This window comes from Somniosus microcephalus, chromosome 30, assembly GCF_052327205.1.
Source record: "Somniosus microcephalus isolate GS21.2 chromosome 30, FLI_Smic_1.0, whole genome shotgun sequence".
In the NCBI taxonomy this organism is placed as follows: domain Eukaryota; kingdom Metazoa; phylum Chordata; class Chondrichthyes; order Squaliformes; family Somniosidae; genus Somniosus; species Somniosus microcephalus.
The window spans coordinates 4,579,427-4,601,041 of NC_141016.1; the positions used below are offsets into that span (position 1 = coordinate 4,579,427).

The following is a 21,615-nucleotide window of genomic DNA, read 5'->3' on the forward strand; positions in this document are numbered from 1 at the left end:
ATAATAAGGCGCCATGCTGACCAAATCATCAAGTCATCCGAAAAGGGACAACCTACACCACCACTCTATACATCTAACGATGAAGTAGAGATACCCATATCTACCTCCGATCCGGTGATACTGGAGCCCGATGAACCCGACACTGGCCTTCAAGCCGAATCAGCCTTGCCAGAAGAACCTACTACACCACCAGAAACTACTACACCCCCGAGGCGTTATCCGGACCGAGTCAGGAAGCCTCCTGAGAGACTAACTTATAATTAATTAATACAGCAATGTATATTATTTTGCATATAACATGTAATTAATAATTACTTAAAATATGATGTACTAGTTAGCTAGAAGGGGAGGAATTGTGGGGTATGTGCCTTTAAGAGCCCCAGGTGTGCGTAATGCCGGTAATTGCCACTTGGGCTATATAAGCCTGTGTATTGTGTATATCCTTTAGAAACCCCCCCCCAGACTTGCTTAGTAAATACCTATGAACCAACTCCTGTCTTCAGTGTCTTTATCTACACACGGACACTACATCTCCCTCTTACAATCCGTCTGTCTATCTTTCTCTTACTGTCTGTCTGTCTCGTTCTCCTCTCTCTCTCTCTCTCTCTCTCTCTCACTCTGTCTTTCTCTCTCACTCTGTCTCTCTATGTCTCACTAACTCTCTCTATCTCACTCTGTCTCTTTCTCGCTCACTCTTTGATGGTTTCAGAAGGACTGCTGAATTGCAGGAAGTCTGTCGGAGACATACTTTTTAGCTGAGGTTCAACTGCTGCAACCTTGAAACCAGAGAAATTTCGCTCCTGACTGGGTCCCAGCCTGGTCCATCCACGGGAAGTGATGGATCAGGGCCGAGCTTCCCAGTAACTCTCCAAAGTGACAACTCAGGAAGCTGCTCAGTTCAGTACAGCTAATAGGAAATGTAAGCAAACACACTTAATCAGGTTGGATTAGTGCTCTTCTCGTCACTGACTGCCTCCTGGGCTGTTCTGTATCAAACAGACTGGGTTCTTTAAGGGAACATGGTTTTAACCCCGAAGGTACCATAACGAAAAGACAGAACAAGCAAAACCATACCACAACACTGCATTTTGTCACACTCCAGATACAGGGGGGCAGAGCTGTGCGAGGCAACAGCAGAGTGCTGTCAAATAATGAAAAATTTGGTAAACCTGATTGAGCAGAAATCGCATCTAAAATAACCGCGCCTGTACAGACAGTGACGTCAATAAAAGCCGTTTACACTGCGCCACGATAAGATTTTACTTTTCTACCGCCAATTTTTTTTCCATGTCTCTCCTAGTTCCCCGAATGCTGCACAACATTCTGCAGCTGAAAGGCCTGCTTTGTGTCTCTGACGGTTACTGCAATTGGTAAAGTGGCTCCTTGGGCAAACCAACCTGAAGCAGACTTACCACTTAGTTTACAATCATATTTGCTTCTGACATTCCCAGTACTCTTTCTGCCAGTGTTTTCCTAAGGCACGGTACAGCTTAATGCATTCATATGAAAACTCTTTAGAGCAAAGGAGTTTGAGGGGTGATTTGATAGAGGTGTACAAGATTATGACGGGTTTGAACAGGCTAGACGGGGAAAGGCTGTTCCCACTAGTTGATGGTACAAGGACGAGGAGACACAGATTTAAGGTTTTGGGCAAGAGATACAGGGGGGATGTGAGGAAAAACTTTTTTACGCAGCGAGTGGTGAGGACCTGGAACTCGCTGCCGACGGAAGTGGTGGAAGCGGAGACACTCAGGCCTAGAAATTGGGTTGGTAGCGCCGGCGCTGAGCGCCTAAAGAGACCAAGAATTGGGGCGGAGCCCTATGTTGGGGCGAACGCTATGAAGATAGCGCCAACTCAGATATTGACTAAACATTTAGCGCCTGCGCTAAGTGTTTGCGCGCGCCCGCGAGCGCAAGCAGCTCATGATGTCATTTCAGTGTGCAGCGCCTTTTAGGAGCGCCTGAGCGCATATTGGGTGGCGCCCGGAGCCTTAGCGCCCAGCGCTATTAGTGACAGTTCGAGGGAGGGCTAACAGGCCCTTCTCAGAGTAGGGCGGCGCTATTTAAAGGGGACAGCTCTAGTGCAGAATCTTCTGCCACTTGGCCTGATCATTGCGATCACTGCTAGAGAGAGTTGGCGAGCTAATGTGGAGCGGAGTTCTGGGAATTTAGCTTTACAGTACTTGGGACCTTCAACGCTGTCCGAAGCACTTGCAGCACTACACCTAAAAGCCTTTTGACCAACTGGCATCGGAATGGGAGCTTGTTTGGAGGGCAACGGCCTCATCGCCCAACACTGTGAAGGGGCAGAGAGACGGCGGGAGAGAGGGCCGGGATTGGCCAGAATGAGGAGGGGCAATGGAGGTCAGCCAATCCGACGGGATGCTGCGAGGGTCTTTAGGCAGCAGGTGACAAGCCTTGACATGTCGGAGGAGCAGTGTTTGCGAAGGCTCCAAATCTGGAGGGACATTGTTACTGATCTGTGCCACCTGCTTGGTCAGGATCTGCAGCCGCGTGAACGCTGCAGAACCTCTCTGTCCGTGATGGCTAAACTGACTGATGGCCTCCATTTTTATGCCAACGGATCCTTTCAGTCAGCCATTGGGGACAATGCAACTGTCGCTCAGGCTGCAGTCCGCTGTTGCATCCGGCAAGTGACAGATGCCCTTTATAGGCGAACGCGTCAATTCATTACCTTCCCTCGGACCCTGCACAAGCAGGCGGAGGAGGAGGATTATGAGGAGGAGGAGGAGGAGGAGGAGGAAGAGCAGGCGGAGGAGGAGGGAGATGGAAGGGCTGCTGAAAGTGGAAGGTCCATACGTCAGAGGCTCCTCTGGACTCGTGTCGACACCCCTGTGGCGGAATGATGAGAGTCTTAACTCATGCGCACTTTGGATGTTTGAGGGCCTCTGAATGCCAGCATCACTGAAAGTAGTCACATGCACCATGCAACATTGAAACTTCTGTTTATTGACACAAAAGTCTTTCATTACAGCTAAACAACGTAATGTGAGCAGAAACCATAACTTTCAAAATAACTGTGAACTGTTCGGCAAAGCCGCAAAACTCAACAAACGTTCTGCAAATATAACAGCAGATGAGGGTGTCCTTGAATTTGGACAAACAAACGTCTCAGCACCTCCCTCTACAACTGGCCCCTTGAGGGAGAACGACTTCTCTTTCGCACCCGGCCCCTTCCCTCCCTGCTGCTCCTACGTAATTGGACCCCAGTGGCGGGCTCAAGGCTGGGGGATGCTTGCTGACTGTCTGGAAGCGCAGAAGCCCCTGAGGGACGGCCTGGCCGACCTCTGGGCTTGGAGGGTGCGGACGCAGGATGCTTGCTGTGACCATGGCTGGAAGCAGTGTGGCCTGAAGGTGGTGGCAGCTGCAATGCAGGCGTCCCAGCGCTGGCATGTGCAATGGTCTCCTGCCGAGAGAGGACACCTGTACCATGGTCGGACGACACACTGGCTATCTGAGGGGAGCGGCTCGGCTCATCCCCCACAATCGCATGCTCCACTGATTCCTGGCCTTGTACGGGAGTGGAAGGGCCCGGGGTGATCCTATCTGATGCAGAGAGGGTGGCTGCAGTGAGAGATCGCGTTGCGTCAATCTGGCTGTGGAGTAGCCCAGCAAGTGACTGCGTGGCAACAGTGAGGACCTGTGTGCCAGGTGCCAGTGCTTCGGAGAAGGCCTGGACAGTTCTTCCCATGGCTTCGGACAAGGCAGGTGCCGACCGCTCCACTGCCTCGGACAAACCCTGCACAGACCTTTCCAGGGATTGTCCGAAGCCCTGAACAGTCCTTTCCATTGCCGACTCAAAGCCGTGGACAGTCCTCTCCATTGTTGGGCCGAAGCCCTGGATAGACCTGTCCACTGTGGCCCCGAAGCCCTGGATAGACCTGTCCATTGTTTCCCCGAACACCTGAAGAGTCCTGTCCATTGTTGCCCCAAAGCCCTGCAGAGTCCTCTACATTGTTGCCCCGAAGTCCAACATACTCCTAGCCAATGAATCTATTGACTCAGGCATCTTCTCCACTGCAGCCATCAGCTCCGTGTGTCTGACCCGGGCCTGTTTGCTCATCTCAGCCAGGTGACGGACCTCATCTGCACTCTGTGCAGCAGTCATGACAACCTGCCTTGCCCTGCGGGGAGACAGTAGCCGAACTTGCCTGTCCCCCGTGCGTTGCTGCATGCCGCTTGGTCCGGCAACTGGTTCATCCTCAGAGCCACCCCCCCTCCCCTCCCCTCCAGGGGACTACTATCCCCAGTCTGCAGATGTCTCAGCTCCCCGGATTCTGCAGCGGCTGGTCCCGATTCCTCCTGGTCCTCGCCTCCGGTGGCACTGGCACTGGCAGCTTCAGCGCGTTGAGCCCGAGTTGGTGCTGCTTCATCTGAAAGTGGGAGGTGGAAGAGTGGCTTTAGCAAAAGGACAGCTTTGCTGAAAGGCATGCCAGATTGCGGCAAGGCTCTTACATGGCTGCACACTGAGGATGCATGCTGGCGGGGGGACCAAGTGGAAGGCAACAGGTGAAAAAGGTGAGAGTCTTACCCTCGCTGTCGGTAATGGGGTCGGCAGATGCAGTGGTCACAGGACCAGACAGACGTCCTCCAAGTATCTGGTACACTCCTCCAGATCCGTGAGAGTGACCACTTGTGTAGGTCCACCACCGGTTCGACGCTGCTCCTTTCGAATCATCGCCAGCTTGGACTGCAGGGGAAAGAAGGGGAGGTTCTGTTACACGATGCCTTGAGACCTCATCGCATGCCCCCCATGGTGCAAGAGCCCTTACATGAGGCCTTGAGACCTCATCGCATGCCCCCCATGGTGCAAGAGCCCTTACATGAGGCCTTGAGACATCTGTCCATGTGTGTGCCCAGAAAGGGCCATGGGTGCATACTGACAGATGGCCATTGGCGCATCATTGCAGCAGGGTGCCCGAAGTCAGCTGCAGATGGAGGGAAGCACAAGTTTGGTAAACCATCACTCACCCTAACGATCCGTGTGAGGTCGTTGAATTTCTTCCTGCACTGAACAGTGGTCCTGGTCGCCATGCTGCTGGAGTTCACCCTCACAGCAACCTCCCTCCAAGATCGTCGATAAGCCTTCTGATTCGGCCTCTTGCCATTATGCGGATACAGGACCTGTCGCCGGTGTTCAACTGCAGCCACCAAGTGGTCCAGAGCCTCAGTGCTGAAGCGCTCTGCTCTCTGCCTAACCTTCTCCATGATGAACAAGTTTGTACCGCCAGACAAGGGCGAGCGCCGAATCTGAGGCCTACAGGGCGTTGGGTGTTGAAGCTCAGGCTGACTGAGCCACCCCTTTAAGAGCCGGCCGGCGCCTGGAGGTCTCGTGCTTTCCTGTAATTGAGTTCACCTGCGCTGCACCCGTCCGCGTTGAAATTGAGTAGCGCCTGACCTATTGCGCCTTAAGAGCACCGTGCAACGGCTGATTTAGCGCCTCAATCCCCTTTGGGGGCGATGCAACCCAATATCGCGCCAGGCGGCGATAAGTTTCGTCTGGCTATAAACTTTGGGCATCGCCAGTTCTAACGCCTCAAGCGGGGCTATACCCAATTTCTAGGCCTTAGTGTTTTCATGGGGAGACTTGATAGGCACGTGAGGGAAATAAACTTGCAGGGCTACGGGGATAGAGCGGGGGAATGGGACTGACTGGATTGCTCTACAGAGAGCCGGCACCGACTCGATGGGCGAATGGCCTCCGTCTGTGCCGTTATGACTGTATAGGCGAAAAATTCGGTTGCTTTGCGCCTCCCGTTAGCGCCCTCTCGAGGCGCAAAGCAACTAGCGCCCAGGTGCGGCGCCGCTTACGCCTCCCGCAAAATTCAGCAGGAGGTTAGCGGCGGCGGTAACCGGTAGTGCCCCGCAGTGCTGCGCCGTGGTGATAATGTCATTAGCGTGCGCAGCGCTTCGGTAGCGCCCCCTGGCTTACCGCCGGACGCTATGTCCGACAGGGTCAAGGGGGCCTACCTGCGGCCGGGGAGATGCTATCTAAAGACAAGGTGTGGGGCGGCCATTTTTTGTTGCTGGCCGCCTGCCAGCGCTCCCGTCCCCGACCTCCTTACCTACCCCCCCCCCCCCCCCCCCCCCCCGTGGAACCGGCTGCGCTCCATGAGCCCGGCACTTCTCTTGAGTGCCGAGCTCTTTTGCCGGCACTCCCGATCCCCGGGGGCCCAACTGGGCCCCGGGTCGTGCTGCGCAAGGCCCCTCCCCTTTAAGAAGGGGAGGAAGGCCTGCAATACCGTGGTAAACCTAGCGCTGCAATATTCCCTCGCAGTGCCCCAAGAGGGAGGTGGGGTACTTCCAGAGGCGCCCCGCTCCCCTCATAGGGCGCTACCACTCAACTTCTGTCGCAGGGGCGCTAATTTATCCGGGGCACTAAAAGTAGTGCCCTGGCGAAGGGGGGCGCGACTCAATTTTTAGCCCTATGACTCTTTGTCTTCTTTTGAGTGGCTCAGTGGGTAGCATTCTCGCCTCTGTTTCAGAAGGTCATGGGTTCAAGTCCCACTCCAAAGACTTTCGGATGAGACGCCAAAACAAGGCCCCGTCTGCTCTCTCAAGTGGACGTAAAAGATCCCAGGGCACTATTTTGATGAAGAGCAGAGGAGTTATCCTCGGTGTCCTGGCCAATATCACAAAATCAACATCACAAAAACAGATTATCTGGTCATTTATCACATTGCTGTTTGTGGGAGCTTGCTGTGCGCAAATTTGCTGCCGCGTTTCCTACATTACAACAGTGACCACACTTCAAAAAGTACTTCATTGGCAGTAAGATGCCTTGGGACGTTCGGTGGTCATGAAAGGCGCTACATAAATGCAAGTCTCTCTTTCTTGCATTCTTTCATTCAGAGTCATTGGGCTCGATTTTATCAGTGGGGACGTGATGGAGGCGGGACACCCACTTTTTTGGGTTGTAGTCCCGCCTCCATCGACTTGTGGCCAACCCACGCTATTTTCCCTTGATTGACCTTGTTAAGCCCGCCCAGCGGGCTCAGCAGGCCAATTAAGGGACACCCGGTTACAGGTGACGTCAGCGATTGACATTTCATCTGTCAAGAGCTTTTGACAGATGAAAAATCAGCGTTTGACAGCTCTGTGAAGCTGTCAAACACTGACAATCTGTCTTCTAACTTGAGTCCTTCTACTCAGACTCAGTTAGAGATCTCTCCAGACCAGAAAGCAGAGGCTGCAGCTTTTGACAGTTCAGCGGCCATTCTGCTTTCTGTGTCGGTGAGCTGAGGGATGCCCGAGAACTGAAGGGAGGAAGCCTGCAGGAGAAAGTAAAGGTAAGTAAAACTTTTAAAACACTTTACACTTACCTCACACACTTACCTCTGCACACATCCACCCATCACTCACCTGCACACCGGACATCTCGACCCCTCCAACCCCTGCAGACCGACAGTCCGCCTCGCTAACTTGGCGTGGTTCGGAGCCGTCGGGAAGCCCACACTTCAGGGCTAAAAATAGGGATTAGGCAAAAAACTACCTGTTAACAGGCAGTTAATTGGCACTAATCCCCTTCCCGCCTCGGGGAGGCAGCTCCCAGCACATGCCGGATACCCGCCTCCTGGGACATTGGCACGGAGGCGGGTTGGGGGGCGGGATGGGTTCCTGCCCCCCGATTCTGCAATTTTCCCACCACTCCCGCCTCCAAACCTGCCTCCTCGGGGCTTGGAAATTCGAGCCCATTGAATTTATTCAAGGCAGAGATAGACAGATGTTTGAGCTACAGGGGAATCGAGGGTTATGGGGAGCGGGCAGGGAAGTGGAGTTAAGGCCAAGACCAGATCAGCCATGATCTTATTGAGTGGCGGAGCAGGCTCGAGGGGCATGATGGCTGACTCCTGCTCCTATTTCTTATGTTCTTATGTTCTTTTTAATGCACCAAGCCTCTGTATGGTAATATTGCACAGGGTAATCTCTAGGTTTATGTTCTTAAGATATCTGTTTGCTAATCCAACAGTGTTAAGTATAAGACGACTCTCATCCAAATAGTAATGGCGTTGGTTGAATCCGGTGCAGCAGTGCAGGCCCAGACCAGTTTATAGCTTTGTTGCTTCTTTCATACAGAAACCAGCAGCTGCAGCAGCTTCCTGGACACAGAACAAGGACAGAAGTTTGCTGTAGTCTTCAGTCACATCCGGCTGCAGTACGTCATCAATGACCTGACGTCGGCTAAGATCATCGAGCGGGACATGATTATCTCTTCAGGTGAGTGAGCTCTCGGTTGCTCTGGATCACACAGCACCTTCAGTCGGATTCTCTTGAAATCATTGGCTGCATACGGTGACACCACGAGTCCCGGTCAGAATGGAGATGATTGGGTAATTCCCCCCGCCAATCACGCCTGGAGACCGCACTGCTGTACGTGACTGGGACTGACTTTACGCACATCATTTGTATTGTGTAACTACCCTCCACTCACTGCATTTTGCTGGAGAAATAATCCTGCTTTTATCGGGAGACTTTACTGTAGTTTCGGTCATGAGTTCTGTTTGCTGTAGTTTGTGGAGGCTCTTTTTAAATAGACTCTGTTTGCAGCTTAAATAGACTGCAGATTAATGCAGCTTAAATAGACTCTGTTTGCTGATTAAATAGACTCTGTTGCTGTAAATCCCACCCCTCCACCAACTCATTGGCAGATACAGTGGTGTCAATACTCACTCCGTAAATTATTACCCAGTAAGACTCACTGATGGCTCAACCAGTTCAGCCATACAGACCAGGAGCGTCCTGACCAGCAGCGTCCTCCATCCTGGCCCTCAGTCTGCGCTATATTAACTGATCTCAGTTGGGGCAGCTATAATTGCCGTCAGTATTCAATTCAATTCAATTCAAATCGCTTTATTGGCATGACAAGTTACATCTTATGTTGCCAAAGCATCGGAAAACATTCATGTTTGTTCACAAAAAAAAACAGATCTATCCATACAGTGTATAAACAGATATATCCCTGAGTGTATAAATATACTTTCATATAATTTATATATACTCTTTTCTTATCTTTAGTGGTTGTCCCTCTGTTTATGGCAAGCTGTAACATAGTGTGCCGCTAAGGTTACGCAATTTCTCTCTTCCCCTAGTAGGTATGGGAGTTTTTGGTCATCGTTCAAATTTTTGAATTCTTGGCATATTTTTGTGAATTTTGGGTAGAAATTCTCCCTTGTGCCCTGATATTTTCTACAAGCTGTGAGGAAGTGCATCTCTGTCTCCACCACTCCCTGACTGCAGTGAGAGCATATCCTGTCCTCTCTTGGTAGCCGGGTTTGCCTGTGTCTACCCCCCCCGCTCCCCACCGCCCGCCAGGGAATGGAAAATTGTCCCGAAATCCCCACATCCGATTGGTTTCCAGAAAACCCTGCTGGAATTGCATGGAGGTTGGGTTGAGGGCAAAGTGGGACATGGCTGTAACGCCTCCCCATGGCCCCGATAGCAGACTGACACCCGTTGTGCAGGAAGGATGGTACTTGGCCGAGGTACTGGAGGCTGATGGACACCCATGGAGCCAGAGCCAGCAAGGTCATTAATAACGTGTGTGTGCCAGAGAGCAGCTGATGATGCGAGCCGAGGTATCCAAATGCAGTAGAAGAACAATAGAAACATAGAAAAATAGGAGCAGGAGTCGGCCATTCGGCCCTTCGAGCCTGCTCCGCCATTCAATATGATCATGGCTGATCCTCCATCTCAATACCATATTCCCGCTCTCTCCCCATACCCCATGATGCTAAAGAATATCCTACTGGGACTTACAGGATAAGAGAGAAGAACTGGTCCCTCAATCTCCCATCAATTGATTTGGAGCCCATGTGGGAATGGAACTGCAAGCTGCTCGTATATTTTTATCCTATTTTGTGAAAAGGAAATGATTGTTAGCGATCGGGGTTAGTGAAAGTGGCTGAGTTCATTTTACTTCTCGTCGGATTGGCATAATAGCTTGCACGATCCAGCGAGAGCACTCAATGTTCCATTGTGTGGCTTGTGAATAGCTGAGGGGATTTTTAAATTTATACTTAAGAGGGCTGCGTGCTTCAGTGATTTTCGGCACTTGCTTGTTGACCCAGCCAGTGTCTTTTGAAGGTCAGCGTGTCACCTGCCCTTGGGGAGCTTTCAGCTCGGGAAAGATGCGATCCTTGAAGGTGGTCAATAAATTACACTGTTGGCTGAAATCCCACTGAGAAATATTATTGGCAAACGGTTTAACACGTTCCTACGAAACGCGCCTCTCTTTAATAAAGGCCTTAACCCATCTAAAATAAACTGCCGCCTTCGTTTAAATAGCGACAAGGGAATTTCATTTGTTACCAATGTCATACCACATGATTTCGGCCCTCTGGTAACTTATTCTACCTGTTGTATTCTGTATGTGTCTGTAGACTGATACCTGGGATGGTAGGAATGACGTATGAAGAGAGATTGGGTCGATTAGGCTTGTATTTGCTAGAGTTTAGAAGAATGAGAGGGAATCTCATTGAAACTTATAAAATTCTAACAGGACTAGACAGACTAGATGCAGGAAGGATGTTCCCGATGGCGGGGGAGTCCAGAACCAGGGGTCACAGTCTAAGGATAAGGGGTAAGCCATTTAGGACAGAGATGAGGAGGAATTTCTTCACCCAGAGAGTGGTGAACCTGTGGAATTCTCTACCACAGAAGGCAGTAGAGGCCAATTCATTAAATATATTCAAGAAGGAGTTAGATATAGTTCTTAAGGCTAAAGGGATCACAGGATATGGGGAGAAGGCAGGGACAGGGTACTGAATTTGGATGATCAGCCATGATCTCATTGAATGGCGGAGCAGGCTCGAGAGGCCGAATGGCCTACTCCTGCTCCTATCTTCTATGTTTCTATGTTTTGAACAGCAACATACTACCACATCAACTAGCATTTATATAACGCCTTTAACGCAAAAGAAAATGGCCCATAAAATAGGACACCGAGCCAAAGAAACAAGATATTGGGCAGAGGGTGACCAAAGGCTTGGTCAGAGAGCTGGGCTTTAAGGAGCGTCTTCAATGAAGAGGGTGAGGTGGAGGGGACAAGGGAAGGAATTCTAGAGCGTGGGGGCGAGGCAGCTGATGGCATGGCTGGGGTTAAGGCAAGGCGCACAAGAGGCCAGAATCAGGAGCAAAGAGTTTGGGGGCGGCAGGGGCGTTTGTAGAGCTTGAGGAGGTTGCAGAAATAGGGATGGGTGAGGCCATGGAGGGATTCAACTATAAATAAAGAACGTGCATTTCTATCGCACCTTTCATGAACTCAGGACGTCCCAAAGCACTTTGCAGCCAATGGGGGAAAAGTTGAGTCGCACCCCCTTTGGGGCACTACGCAGCGCCCTGAAAAAAATTAGTGCCCCCGCGGCCGCAATTCACCGGTAGCGCCCAAGAGGGAAGCGGGATTCTACTGGAAGCGCCCCGCCTCCCTCTTGGGGCGCTGCGAGTGGATATCGCGGTGGCGCTGTGGCACGTCCTCTTCTTAAAGGGGCGGGGCCTTGCGCAGCGTGACCCGGGGCCCAGCTGGGCCACCAGGGATTGGAGTGCCGGCAAAAGAGCCCGGCACGCGAGAGAAGTGCCGGGCTCACGGAGCGCAGCCGGCACTTAGTGGGGGGGCTGCAGAGGAGGTCGGGGACGGCAGAGGGATGTAGGTGCTGGCAGGCGGCCAGCAACAAAAATGGCTGGCGGTAAGTCAGGGGGCACTACCGAAGATCGCGGCCGGGGCGCAAGCGGGGGCGCTGCACACGGCGATAACGGTTACCACCGCCGCTAACCTCCCGCTGAATTTCGCGGGAAGCGCTGGCGGAGCCACGCCCAGGCGCTAGTTGCTTTGTGCCCTCTTAGGGTGCTAATGGGAGGCACAAAGCAACCGAATTTTTAGGCCAATATCTTTCCCCAAGGGTTAAGTTACGAGGAGAGATTACACAAACTAGGGTTGTATTCCCTAGAATTTAGGGGTGATCTGATCGAAGTTTTCAAGATATTAAGGGGAACAGATAGGGTAGATAGAGACAAACTATTTCCGCTAGTTGGGGAGTCTAGGACTAGGGGCAGAGTCTAAAAATTAGAGCCAGACCTTTCAGGAGTGAAGTTAGGAAACACTTCTACACACAAAGGGTGGTAGAAGTTTGGAACTCTCTTCCACAAATGGCAATTGGTGCTAGGTCAATTGTTAATTTTAAATCTGAGATTGATAGATTTTCGTTAACCAAAGGTATTAAGTGATATGGGGCAAAGGCGGGTATATGGAGTTAGGTCACAGATCAGCCATGATCTCATTGAATGGCGGAGCAGGCTCGAGGGGCTGAATGGACTCCTCCTGTTCCTATGTGTTTGAATGGAATATAAATAGTATCTCAGTTCAGTTCAGTTTAAATGTGAATCAACTTTCATGGGAGGCTGTAATAAAGGTTTTTTTTAATGCAGCTTCTTGTGACACGTGAGCTGCTCATTACTAGACATTCACAATCACCATCGTGAACATGCATGGGGTGACTTGGTGAGATGCCATTAGAAATTGGCCCCAGAAAGACTTGAGTTTTGATTAGCCGAATGGAACTGGTTTAAAATTGGGGTTGAGAGTTGGTATCATTTTTTAGGAGCCACAGTACATCCTGTACCAGCAGCCCTGGCAGCCTGCGTGCATTCGGCAGCGCCAGCAAAGCTGCAGCCCGTGACCGAAGGGAATTGTAGGCACGGCATTTATTTTTGGGCGCTTCAAAAAAATTCCCACTCTTGCCACTTTAGGAGCAGCTGCCGTGAGGCACATACAGGTCGCACCCCAAACTGAGGCGCTTCCCCGGGGAAAATAAAGAACATTCTCACTTTGCGTATTGTTCCCAACTTAAACTGATTTTTTTAAATGTTAAAATTGATAATGCAGTTTTACACGGTGTTAAACCGGCAGAGAGAGGAGTGGGAATGACCTTCTCTGATGAGCTGTCAAGTGTTAAGTCGCAGCAGAGCAAGAGTCGATTTTAAAAAGCTGCCAAAGAGGTCTTGTGAACTCGTGTGCGACACTCGTTGCTCCACAGTTTCATCTTTTGTCACTCCCAGAGAGCTGGGAAGTCTGCGCATCAGTCTAACGGTGAGCTCTGTTTCCCAGGCTGGCTTTCCGCCGTGTACAAGCAGCAGTGGTTTGCTATGCTGAGGACCGAGCAGGACAATGACCTGGGGTAGGTGCCCTGACTTCATTTCTTTGTGAGAAATATCACTGCAGGTTAGTTTTTAAAACCCGAGCTTTGTGATGACGGCTCTGATGGCGTGGATTTTTCACTTGCTTAGCCTGGCTTTATTGAGGCGGTAACGCGCTCAGAATGGGGTCGGCAGCCTCTCCGGTTAACCCGCACGACGCTGCTGCTGCCTCCATCTTGAAAGCCTGGCGTCCAAAGCTTAGGTTGGAACTGGTCGGAGCCTGCGCCGTGATGGCTCCGATCAGTCCCACAGGTGCTGGAGCCGAAGAGACCCAGCAAATGTAAGTCTTCAAGTCATTTTTGTGGGGCCCGGAGGAGCAGGAATACTCCTGGGCTTCCGCAATAATAATGTGGGCCGCTGCGATCGCGACCACCGCAACCCCCCGCCTCCCACCACACACGCTCCACCTTGCCTTTCTGGCAACCAGGGCGGCCTGATATTGGCAGCTAACCGATACCTCGCTCAAACACCCAATCTTCATTTATAAGCCGAGAGACACTAAGGGGGTGATTTTATCAATGGGGCGCGATGGAGGCAGGACTGCTGCTTGTCGGGTTTTAGTCCCGCCTCCATCGACTTCCGGCCAACCCACGCTATTTTCCCTTGATTGACCTTGTTAAGCCCGCCCAGCGGGCTCAGCAGGCCAATTAAGGGGAAGCCGATTACAGAGAACGTCAGCGTGTGACGTTTCATCTGTCTAAAAAATTTTGACAGATGAAATGTCATCGTTTTTATCAGCTTTGTGAAGCTGTCAAACACTGACATTCTCTGTTCTTTGGTGAGTCCTTGTATTCAAGGCTCACCAAACCTCTCCTGAGCAGAAATCAGATGGCTGCTGTATCGGAGAATGCAGCAGCCATTCTGTCGTCTCCGCCGGTGAGATGAGGCAGCTCCGCAGCCTAAAGGGGTGAAGCCTGGAGGAAGAAGCAAAGGTAAGTAATCTTATTAAAACACTTTAGACTCACCTCACGCACTTACCTCTCCACACTTACACTCATCACTCACCTGCACTCCGGACATTTCGGCCCCGCAGACCCACGGCCCGCCTCGCTGACCCTGGTGAGGTTCGGAGCCGTCGGGAAGCCCACACTTTCGGGCTCAAAATAGGGATTCACCAAAAAACTGCCTGTTAACTACCTACCTACTAATTGGCACTAATCCCCTTCCTGCCTCGAGGAGACGGGATCCGGCGCGGGTTGAGTACCCGCCACCTGGAAAGATGGCACGGAGGCGGGTTGGGGGCGGGATGGGTACCCGCTCCCAGATTCTGCCATTTTCCCGGCAGTCCCGCCTCCATACCCGCCTCCTCAGGACTGGGAAAATCACCCCCTAAGTGCCAGCACGGCATTCGACTGCATTGAGTAGCTAGACCCAAAACGCACTCACACCACAGACACACACCTGCACGTGTGCACACACCACCTGTACACCTACACACTGAGTCTGTGGATAAACTGCACGCATCTACACACACACCACACCTGCACGCGCGCGCACACACACCTACATCTGTACCAACATACACTAGGTGCATCCATACACACGCACACCCCACACCTGCATGTAGACATACATACCAAGTCTGTCCATGCACTGCATACGCGCGCGCACACACACACATCTGTACCAACATACACTAGGTGCATCCATACACACACACACACACACACACACACACACACACACCACGTAGACACAGACACATACCTCCACACACCGCACCTGCACACACATGAACACGCCCACATCTATACCTGCATGCACCTACACACCGCACACCCAGGCACACACACACAAACCAAACAGGGTCCCTGGATAGTGTAAACGTGTGTTTTTTTTTTTCCCGGGTGCTGCGATGATTTGTCGGAGTCCGACTGCTTGTCCAGCTGCTCGCACCAGCAGTGCCACTGCCTTCACATGATTAAGCAATTGCCTTTCAAAATGTCACACCGCGCTCACGTGAACCCTCAAGCATCACCAAGTTCCACCTAATCTGATCCCCATAAGAAGTGCTAGGTTTTTACCGCAGATGACAGATTAATGGAAGAGCAGGAGTGTTAGGTCTGAACTGGCCCAGAAACTGTAATTTAATGGCACACAATCTAAAAGAGAGTGACTCTGTGTGCATTGTAACCCTGTCGATGCCCAATTCTTTGGCTGCTTAATACTGATACTGTGTAATAAAGAAAAGACTTGCATTTCTATAGTGCCTTTCACGACCACCGAACGTCCCGAAGCACTTTACAGTCAATGAAGTACTTTTGAAATGGAGTCACTGTCGTAATTTAGGAAATGCAGCAGCCAATTTGCACACAGCAAGCTCCCACAAACAGCAATGTGATAATGACCAGATCATCTGTTTTTTAGTGATGTTGATTGAGGGATAAATATTGGCCCTGGACACCGGGGAGAACTCTCCTGCTCTTCTACGAAATAGTGGCCATGGGATCTTTTATATCCACCTGAGAGGACAGATGGGGCCTCGGTTTAACGTTTCATCCGAAAGACAGCACCTCCGACAGTGCAGCACCCCCTCAGTACTGCCCCTCTGACAGTGCAGAGCTCCCTCCGAACTGCCGCTCCAACAGTGCGGCGCTCCCTCAGTACTGCCGCTCCAACAGTGCAGCGCTCCCTCAGTACTGCCGCTCCAACAGTGCGGCGCTCCCTCAGTACTGCCGCTCCAACAGTGCGGCGCTCCCTCAGTACTGCCGCTCCAACAGTGCGGCGCTCCCTCAGTACTGCCCCTCCGACAGTGCAGCACCCCTCAGTAGGGCCCCTCCGACAGTGCAGCGCACCCTCAGTACTGCCCCTCCGACAGTACAGCACTCCCTCAGTAGGGCCCCTCCGACAGTGCGGCGCTCCCTCGGTACTGCCCCTCCGACAGTGCAGCGCTCCCTCAGTACTGCCCCTCCGACAGTGCAGAGCTCCCTCAGTACTGCCCCTCCGACAGTGCGGCGCTCCCTCAATACTGCCCCTCCGACAGTGCGGCGCTCCCTCAGTACTGCCCCTCCGACAGTGCGGCGCTCCCTCAGTACTGCCCCTCCGACAGTGCGGCGCTCCCTCAGTACTGCCCCTCCGACAGTGCGGCGCTCCCTCAGTACTGCCCCTCCGACAGTGCGGCGCTCCCTCAGTACTGCCCCTCCGACAGTGCAGAGCTCCCTCAGTACTGCCCCTCCGACAGTGCGGCGCTCCCTCAGTACTGCCCCTCCGACAGTGCGGCGCTCCCGCAATACTGCCCCTCCGACAGTGCGGCGCTCCCTCAGTACTGCCCCTCCGACAGTGCGGCGCTCCCGCAATACTGCCCCTCCGACAGTGCGGCGCTCCCTCAGTACTGCCCCTCCGACAGTGCGGCGCTCCCTCAGTACTGCCCCTCCGACAGTGCGGCGCTCCCTCAGTACTGCCCCTCCGACAGTGCGGCGCTCCCTCAGTACTGCCCCTCCGACAGTGCGGCGCTCCCTCAGTACTGCCCCTCCGACAGTGCGGCGCTCCCTCAGTACTGCCCCTCCGACAGTGCGGCGCTCCCTCAGTACTGCCCCTCCGACAGTGCGGCGCTCCCTCAGTACTGCCCCTCCGACAGTGCGGCGCTCCCTCAGTACTGCCCCTCCGACAGTGCGGCTCTCCCTCAGTACTGCCCCTCCGACAGTGCGGCGCTCCCTCAGTACTGCCCCTCCGACAGTGCGGCGCTCCCTCAGTACTGCCTCTCCGACAGTGCGGCGCTCCCTCAGTACTGCCCCTCCGACAGTGCGGCGCTCCCTCAGTACTGCCCCTCCGACAGTGCGGCGCTCCCTCAGTACTGCCCCTCCGACAGTGCGGCACTCCCTCAGTACTGCCCCTCCGACAGTGCGGCACTCCCTCAGTACTGCCCCTCCGACAATGCGGCGCTCCCTCAGCACTGCCCCTCCGACAGTGCGGCGCTCCCTCAGTACTGCCCCTCCGACAATGCGGCGCTCCCTCAGCACTGCACTGGGAGTGTCAGCCTGGATTTTTGTGCTTAACTGTTTGGACGAATGTTTAGCAAGTTGAACTGGATTTAAATGGAGTGTAATTCTGTCTTTCTAGGCCAAAGGAAATCAACAAGGAAGAGTTTGAAATGCACAGCATGCGATGTGGAAGAAAACTGGCAAAAGACGGCGATGTAAGTACAGTGGTAGAAGGAAAAGAGAAACACTTTATAACCAGACTTGCAAACAATTTTCGGCTGCTACCAACACATTTCTAAGTACACAGGATTACACAGGCTATATGGCACAGAAACAGGCCATTCGGCCCCACCAGTCCATGCCGGCGTTTATGCTCCACTCGAGCCTCCTCCCGTCTTTCCTCATCTAAATCTATCAGCAAAAGCCTCTATTCCCTTCTCCCTCATATGTTTGTCCAGCCTCCCCTTAATGCATTTATACTATTCGCTTCAACCACTCCCTGTGGGAGCGAGTTCCACATTCTCACCACTCTCTGGGTAAAGAAGTTTCTCCTGAATTCCCAGTTGGATTTCTTGGTGACTATCTTCTATTGATGGCCTCTGGTTTTGCTCACGTATAAACTCCTTTGCATTTATACATACCAGGGTGTTTTATTTTTTGAAGGGAGGGAGGGGTCAAAAGGATCTGCGGAGAATTCCTTTTTAAATGCAGTGTTAAAATCTTATAATTTGTGCAGGTGCCGCCCTGTGTAGAATGGGCCGATACTCTCTGGAGTTTAGAAGAATGAGAGGTGATCTCATTGAAACATATAGGGCGAAAAATTGAGTCGCGCCCCCTTTGGGGCTCTAACGGGAGGCGCAAAGCAACCAAACTTTCCCCCCGTAAGATTCTGAAGGGGATTGACAGGGTAGATGCTGAGAGGTTGTTTCCCCTGGCTGGAGAGTCTCGAACTAGGGGGCATAGTCTCAGGATAAGGGGTCGGCCATTTAAGACTGAGATGAGGAGGAATTTCTTCACTCAGAGGGTGGTGAATCTTTGGAATTCTCTGCCCCAGAGGGCTGTGGAGGCTCAGTCATTGAGTATATTCAAGGCTGAGAGCGATAGAGCTTTGGACTCTCGGGGAATCAAGGGATATGGAGATCAGGCAGGAAAGTGGAGTTGAGGTTGAAGACCAGCCATGATCTTATTGAATGGCGGAGCAGGCTCGAGGGGCCATCTGGCCGACTCCTGCTCCTAATTCTTATGTTCTTAAGGGTTCTGCAATCTTAGCTCACCAAATTTCTTTTGTGGCAAAACGTGGTACTGCAACTGACAGATTATTGCCTTCTTTATTTTGATGATCTGACTATTTTCAACTGTGTGAAGCTGATCAAGTAGATCCATACTCCTAACCTGTTTTATGTAAGGAAGATAAAATTTACACTAATATAGGGCCTTTCATGTCCAAAGCACTCACAGCCATTGAATTAATAAATGACAGCCAGCACGGATTTATTACAGGCAGACCGTGTTTGACTGACTTGATCTTTGATGAAGTAACAGAGAGTTTTGATGAGGGTAGTGCGGCTGATGTTGTTTGACATTTGATAAAGTGCCACATGATAGACTTGTTAGCAAAATTGAATCCTATGGGATTAAAGGGGCAGTGGCTGTGTGGATACGTAAATGGCCAAGGGACGGAAAGCAGAGAGTGACGGTGAACGGTTGTTTTTCAGACTGGAGGGAGGTGTACAGTGGTGTTCCCCAGGGGTCGGTGTTGGGACCACTGCTCTCGCTGATAGATATTAATGACCTGGACTTGGGTGTGCAGGGCATAATTTCAAAGTTTGCAGATGACACGAAACTGGGAAATGTAGTAAACAGTGAGGAGAGTAGTAACAGACTTCAGGAGGACACAGACAGACTGGTGAAATGGGCAGACATGTGGCAGATGAAATTCAACACAGAGCAGTGTTTAGTGATTCATTTTGGTAGGAAGAATGAGGAGAGGCAATATAAACTAAAAGGTACCATTTTAAAGGGGGTGCAGGAACAGAGAGATCTGCGGTGTATGTACACAAATCTCTGAAGGCTGTTAAAAAGCACACGGGCTCCTCGGCTTTATTAATCGAGGCATAGAGTACAAAAGTTATGCTAAACCCTTTATAAAACACTGGGTCGGCCCCAGCTGGAGTATTGTGTCCAATCCTGGGCACCACACTTTAGGAAGGATGTCAAGGCCTTAGAGAGGGCGCAGAGGAGATTTACCAGAACGGTACTAGGGCTGAAAGACATCAGTTTCGTGGAAAGACTAGAGACTGGAGAAACTGGGATTGTTCTCCTTAAAGCAGAGAAGGTTAAGAGGAGATTTGATAGAGGCGTTCAAAATCATGAAGGGTTTTGATGGAGTAAATAAGGAGAAACTGTTTCCAGTGGCAGAAGGGTCGGTAACCAGAGGACACAGATTGAAGGTGATTGGCAAAAGAACCAGAGGGGAGATTAGGAGAAATGTTTTTCCACAGCGAGTTGTTGTGATCTGGAATGCGCTGCCTGAAAGGGCGGTGGAAGCAGATTCAATAGTAACTTTCAAAAGGGAATTGGATAGATACTTGAAGGGGGAACGTTTGCAGGGCTCTGGGGGAAGTGGCTCGATCAAAGAGCCAGTACAGGCACGATGGGCCGAATGGCTTTCTTTGTTGTATCGTTCTATGATTCCAATGACTTTTGAAGTGTAGTTGCTGTTGTTTCGTAGGCAAAAGCGCAGCAGCCAACTTGCACACAGCAAGATCCCACGAACAGCTGTTAAGTGTTGGGTGAGGATATTGGGAGAACTGCCTGCTCTTTAGCCAAAAGAAAAAGTGCATTGGAAAGCTTCACATCCCCCTGTACCTGGAGACGGGGCCTCGATTCACTGTCTCATAACAGAAATGGCACTTCCGACAGTGCAGCACTCCGTCGGTACTGCGCTGAAGTGTCAGTCTAGATTAGGTGCTCGAGTCCCTGGAAGCAAGCTCCCACAAACAGCAATGTTGATTGAGGGATAAATATTGGCCAGGACACCGGGGAGAACTCCCCTGCTCTTCTTCGAAATAGTGGCTACCTGAGGGAGCAGACGGGGCCTCGGTTTAACGTCTCATCCGAAAGACGGCTCCTCCGACAGTGCAGCACTCCCTCAGCACTGCACTGCAGTGTCAGCCTAGCTTTATGTGCTCGAGTCTCTGGAGTGGGACTCGAACCTTCTGACTCAGAGGCGAGAGCGCGACCCACTGAGACACGGCCGATAATGGGATAATAGTGAGATAGACAAAGGGTTTCAGAGAGCAATGCCCTGATGTTATTTATAAGCTGCTGAGGTTTACATTTTATTTTTAAACCTCACCAAAGCTGGAAAGTCCGGCTAGCTGCCAGCTGCAATTTTCCAGCCCCAGCTCCCAGTTGGAAAGACAAGTTCAAATCCCAGCCCTGCATGCCATTCATAGCCAGGTTTAATTTCCCCTGAAAGCTATTTTTAACAAAGCCCACTAACAAGTTCGGAAAAACTCCTGGCTGTGTTATTTTAACACAACCGTCAGTCTCTTTGCTCCGTAGCAGACCTCACCTACGGGTGACCAATACAAGCCTCATCATCATATTCAAAGGGAAATGTTGCCCCAAACTGTGTGCTCTTTGTTTTATTAAATTCATATCCGGTTGCACAAGTACAACCCATTGTTTGTGTCGATGGTGTCCCTCCGCATTGCCACTCATAAATTTCCCTTGGCTGGAGCTGTCTCAGACTATTAATTTCTTGCAGTATTGAGAACTAGTCTCACCGGGGAGGTTTGAACACCGCTGAAAAGAGGAAGCCATGGTTTGTTGTGATGTGTATTTGTTAGGGGCAGATCTTTATAGGGTCAGTTCCGGCACTAAAGAAAGGACATCCTTATAACCCAGAGAGCCTCTGGCGACCTTCAGTTCTCTTTTGCAAAGATTCTGGACAATCAGCCAGACCAGTTTAGGCAGAGTGTGCGGGTCTGTTTATCGCAGTGCACCACTCTTTTTAGTTCTGTAATGTTTTCATTCACCTATAACTGAGCCTGCTCTCAGCCGGCCTGAGGGTGTGTTATTTTGAGCCTTCTGAAGTGACAGGGGAATGGGGTGGGTATAATTATTCACTTTCACGCAGCCACGCAGCGCTCTGTAGTTTCCGCGCAGCCGGCTGATCGACTTGTAAATGGGAAAAAGCCCGCAGGCGCGGTATTTTGAATGGACCGCGCACCCAAAAAAAAATGAACGGGAACATTGCTGGGTGCCCCATGTATTCTCTGGTAAGCGATTTACCACAATTCCGGGTGAATTATTAAACCCGGACTCCGCTAACTCATGCACTAAGAATAAAGACGCAGGTTGTGGTTCATAATTGGAACTCGCTTCACTCGGGGAACCCGCAGGTCTAGCCACAAGCACGAGAGAGTGTTACAAACTATCACAACATGCAAACATATGAAATTGAGGGGCAGGAATTATG

General features: G+C 51.5%; 1 protein-coding gene across 2 annotated transcripts in view; it reads left to right on the plus strand.

Moving 5' to 3' along the window:
* gmcl1 (germ cell-less, spermatogenesis associated) overlaps positions 1-21,615 on the plus strand; it is a 103,844-nt gene that overhangs the window by 58,629 nt on the left and 23,600 nt on the right. For both annotated transcript variants that reach the window (XM_085970904.1, XM_085970903.1), the window contains exons 9-11: positions 8,098-8,238; positions 13,121-13,190; positions 17,269-17,344. In XM_085970904.1, the coding sequence (XP_085827030.1) occupies positions 8,098-8,238; positions 13,121-13,190; positions 17,269-17,344 (287 nt within the window). The remainder of the gene's footprint in view (positions 1-8,097; positions 8,239-13,120; positions 13,191-17,268; positions 17,345-21,615) is intronic.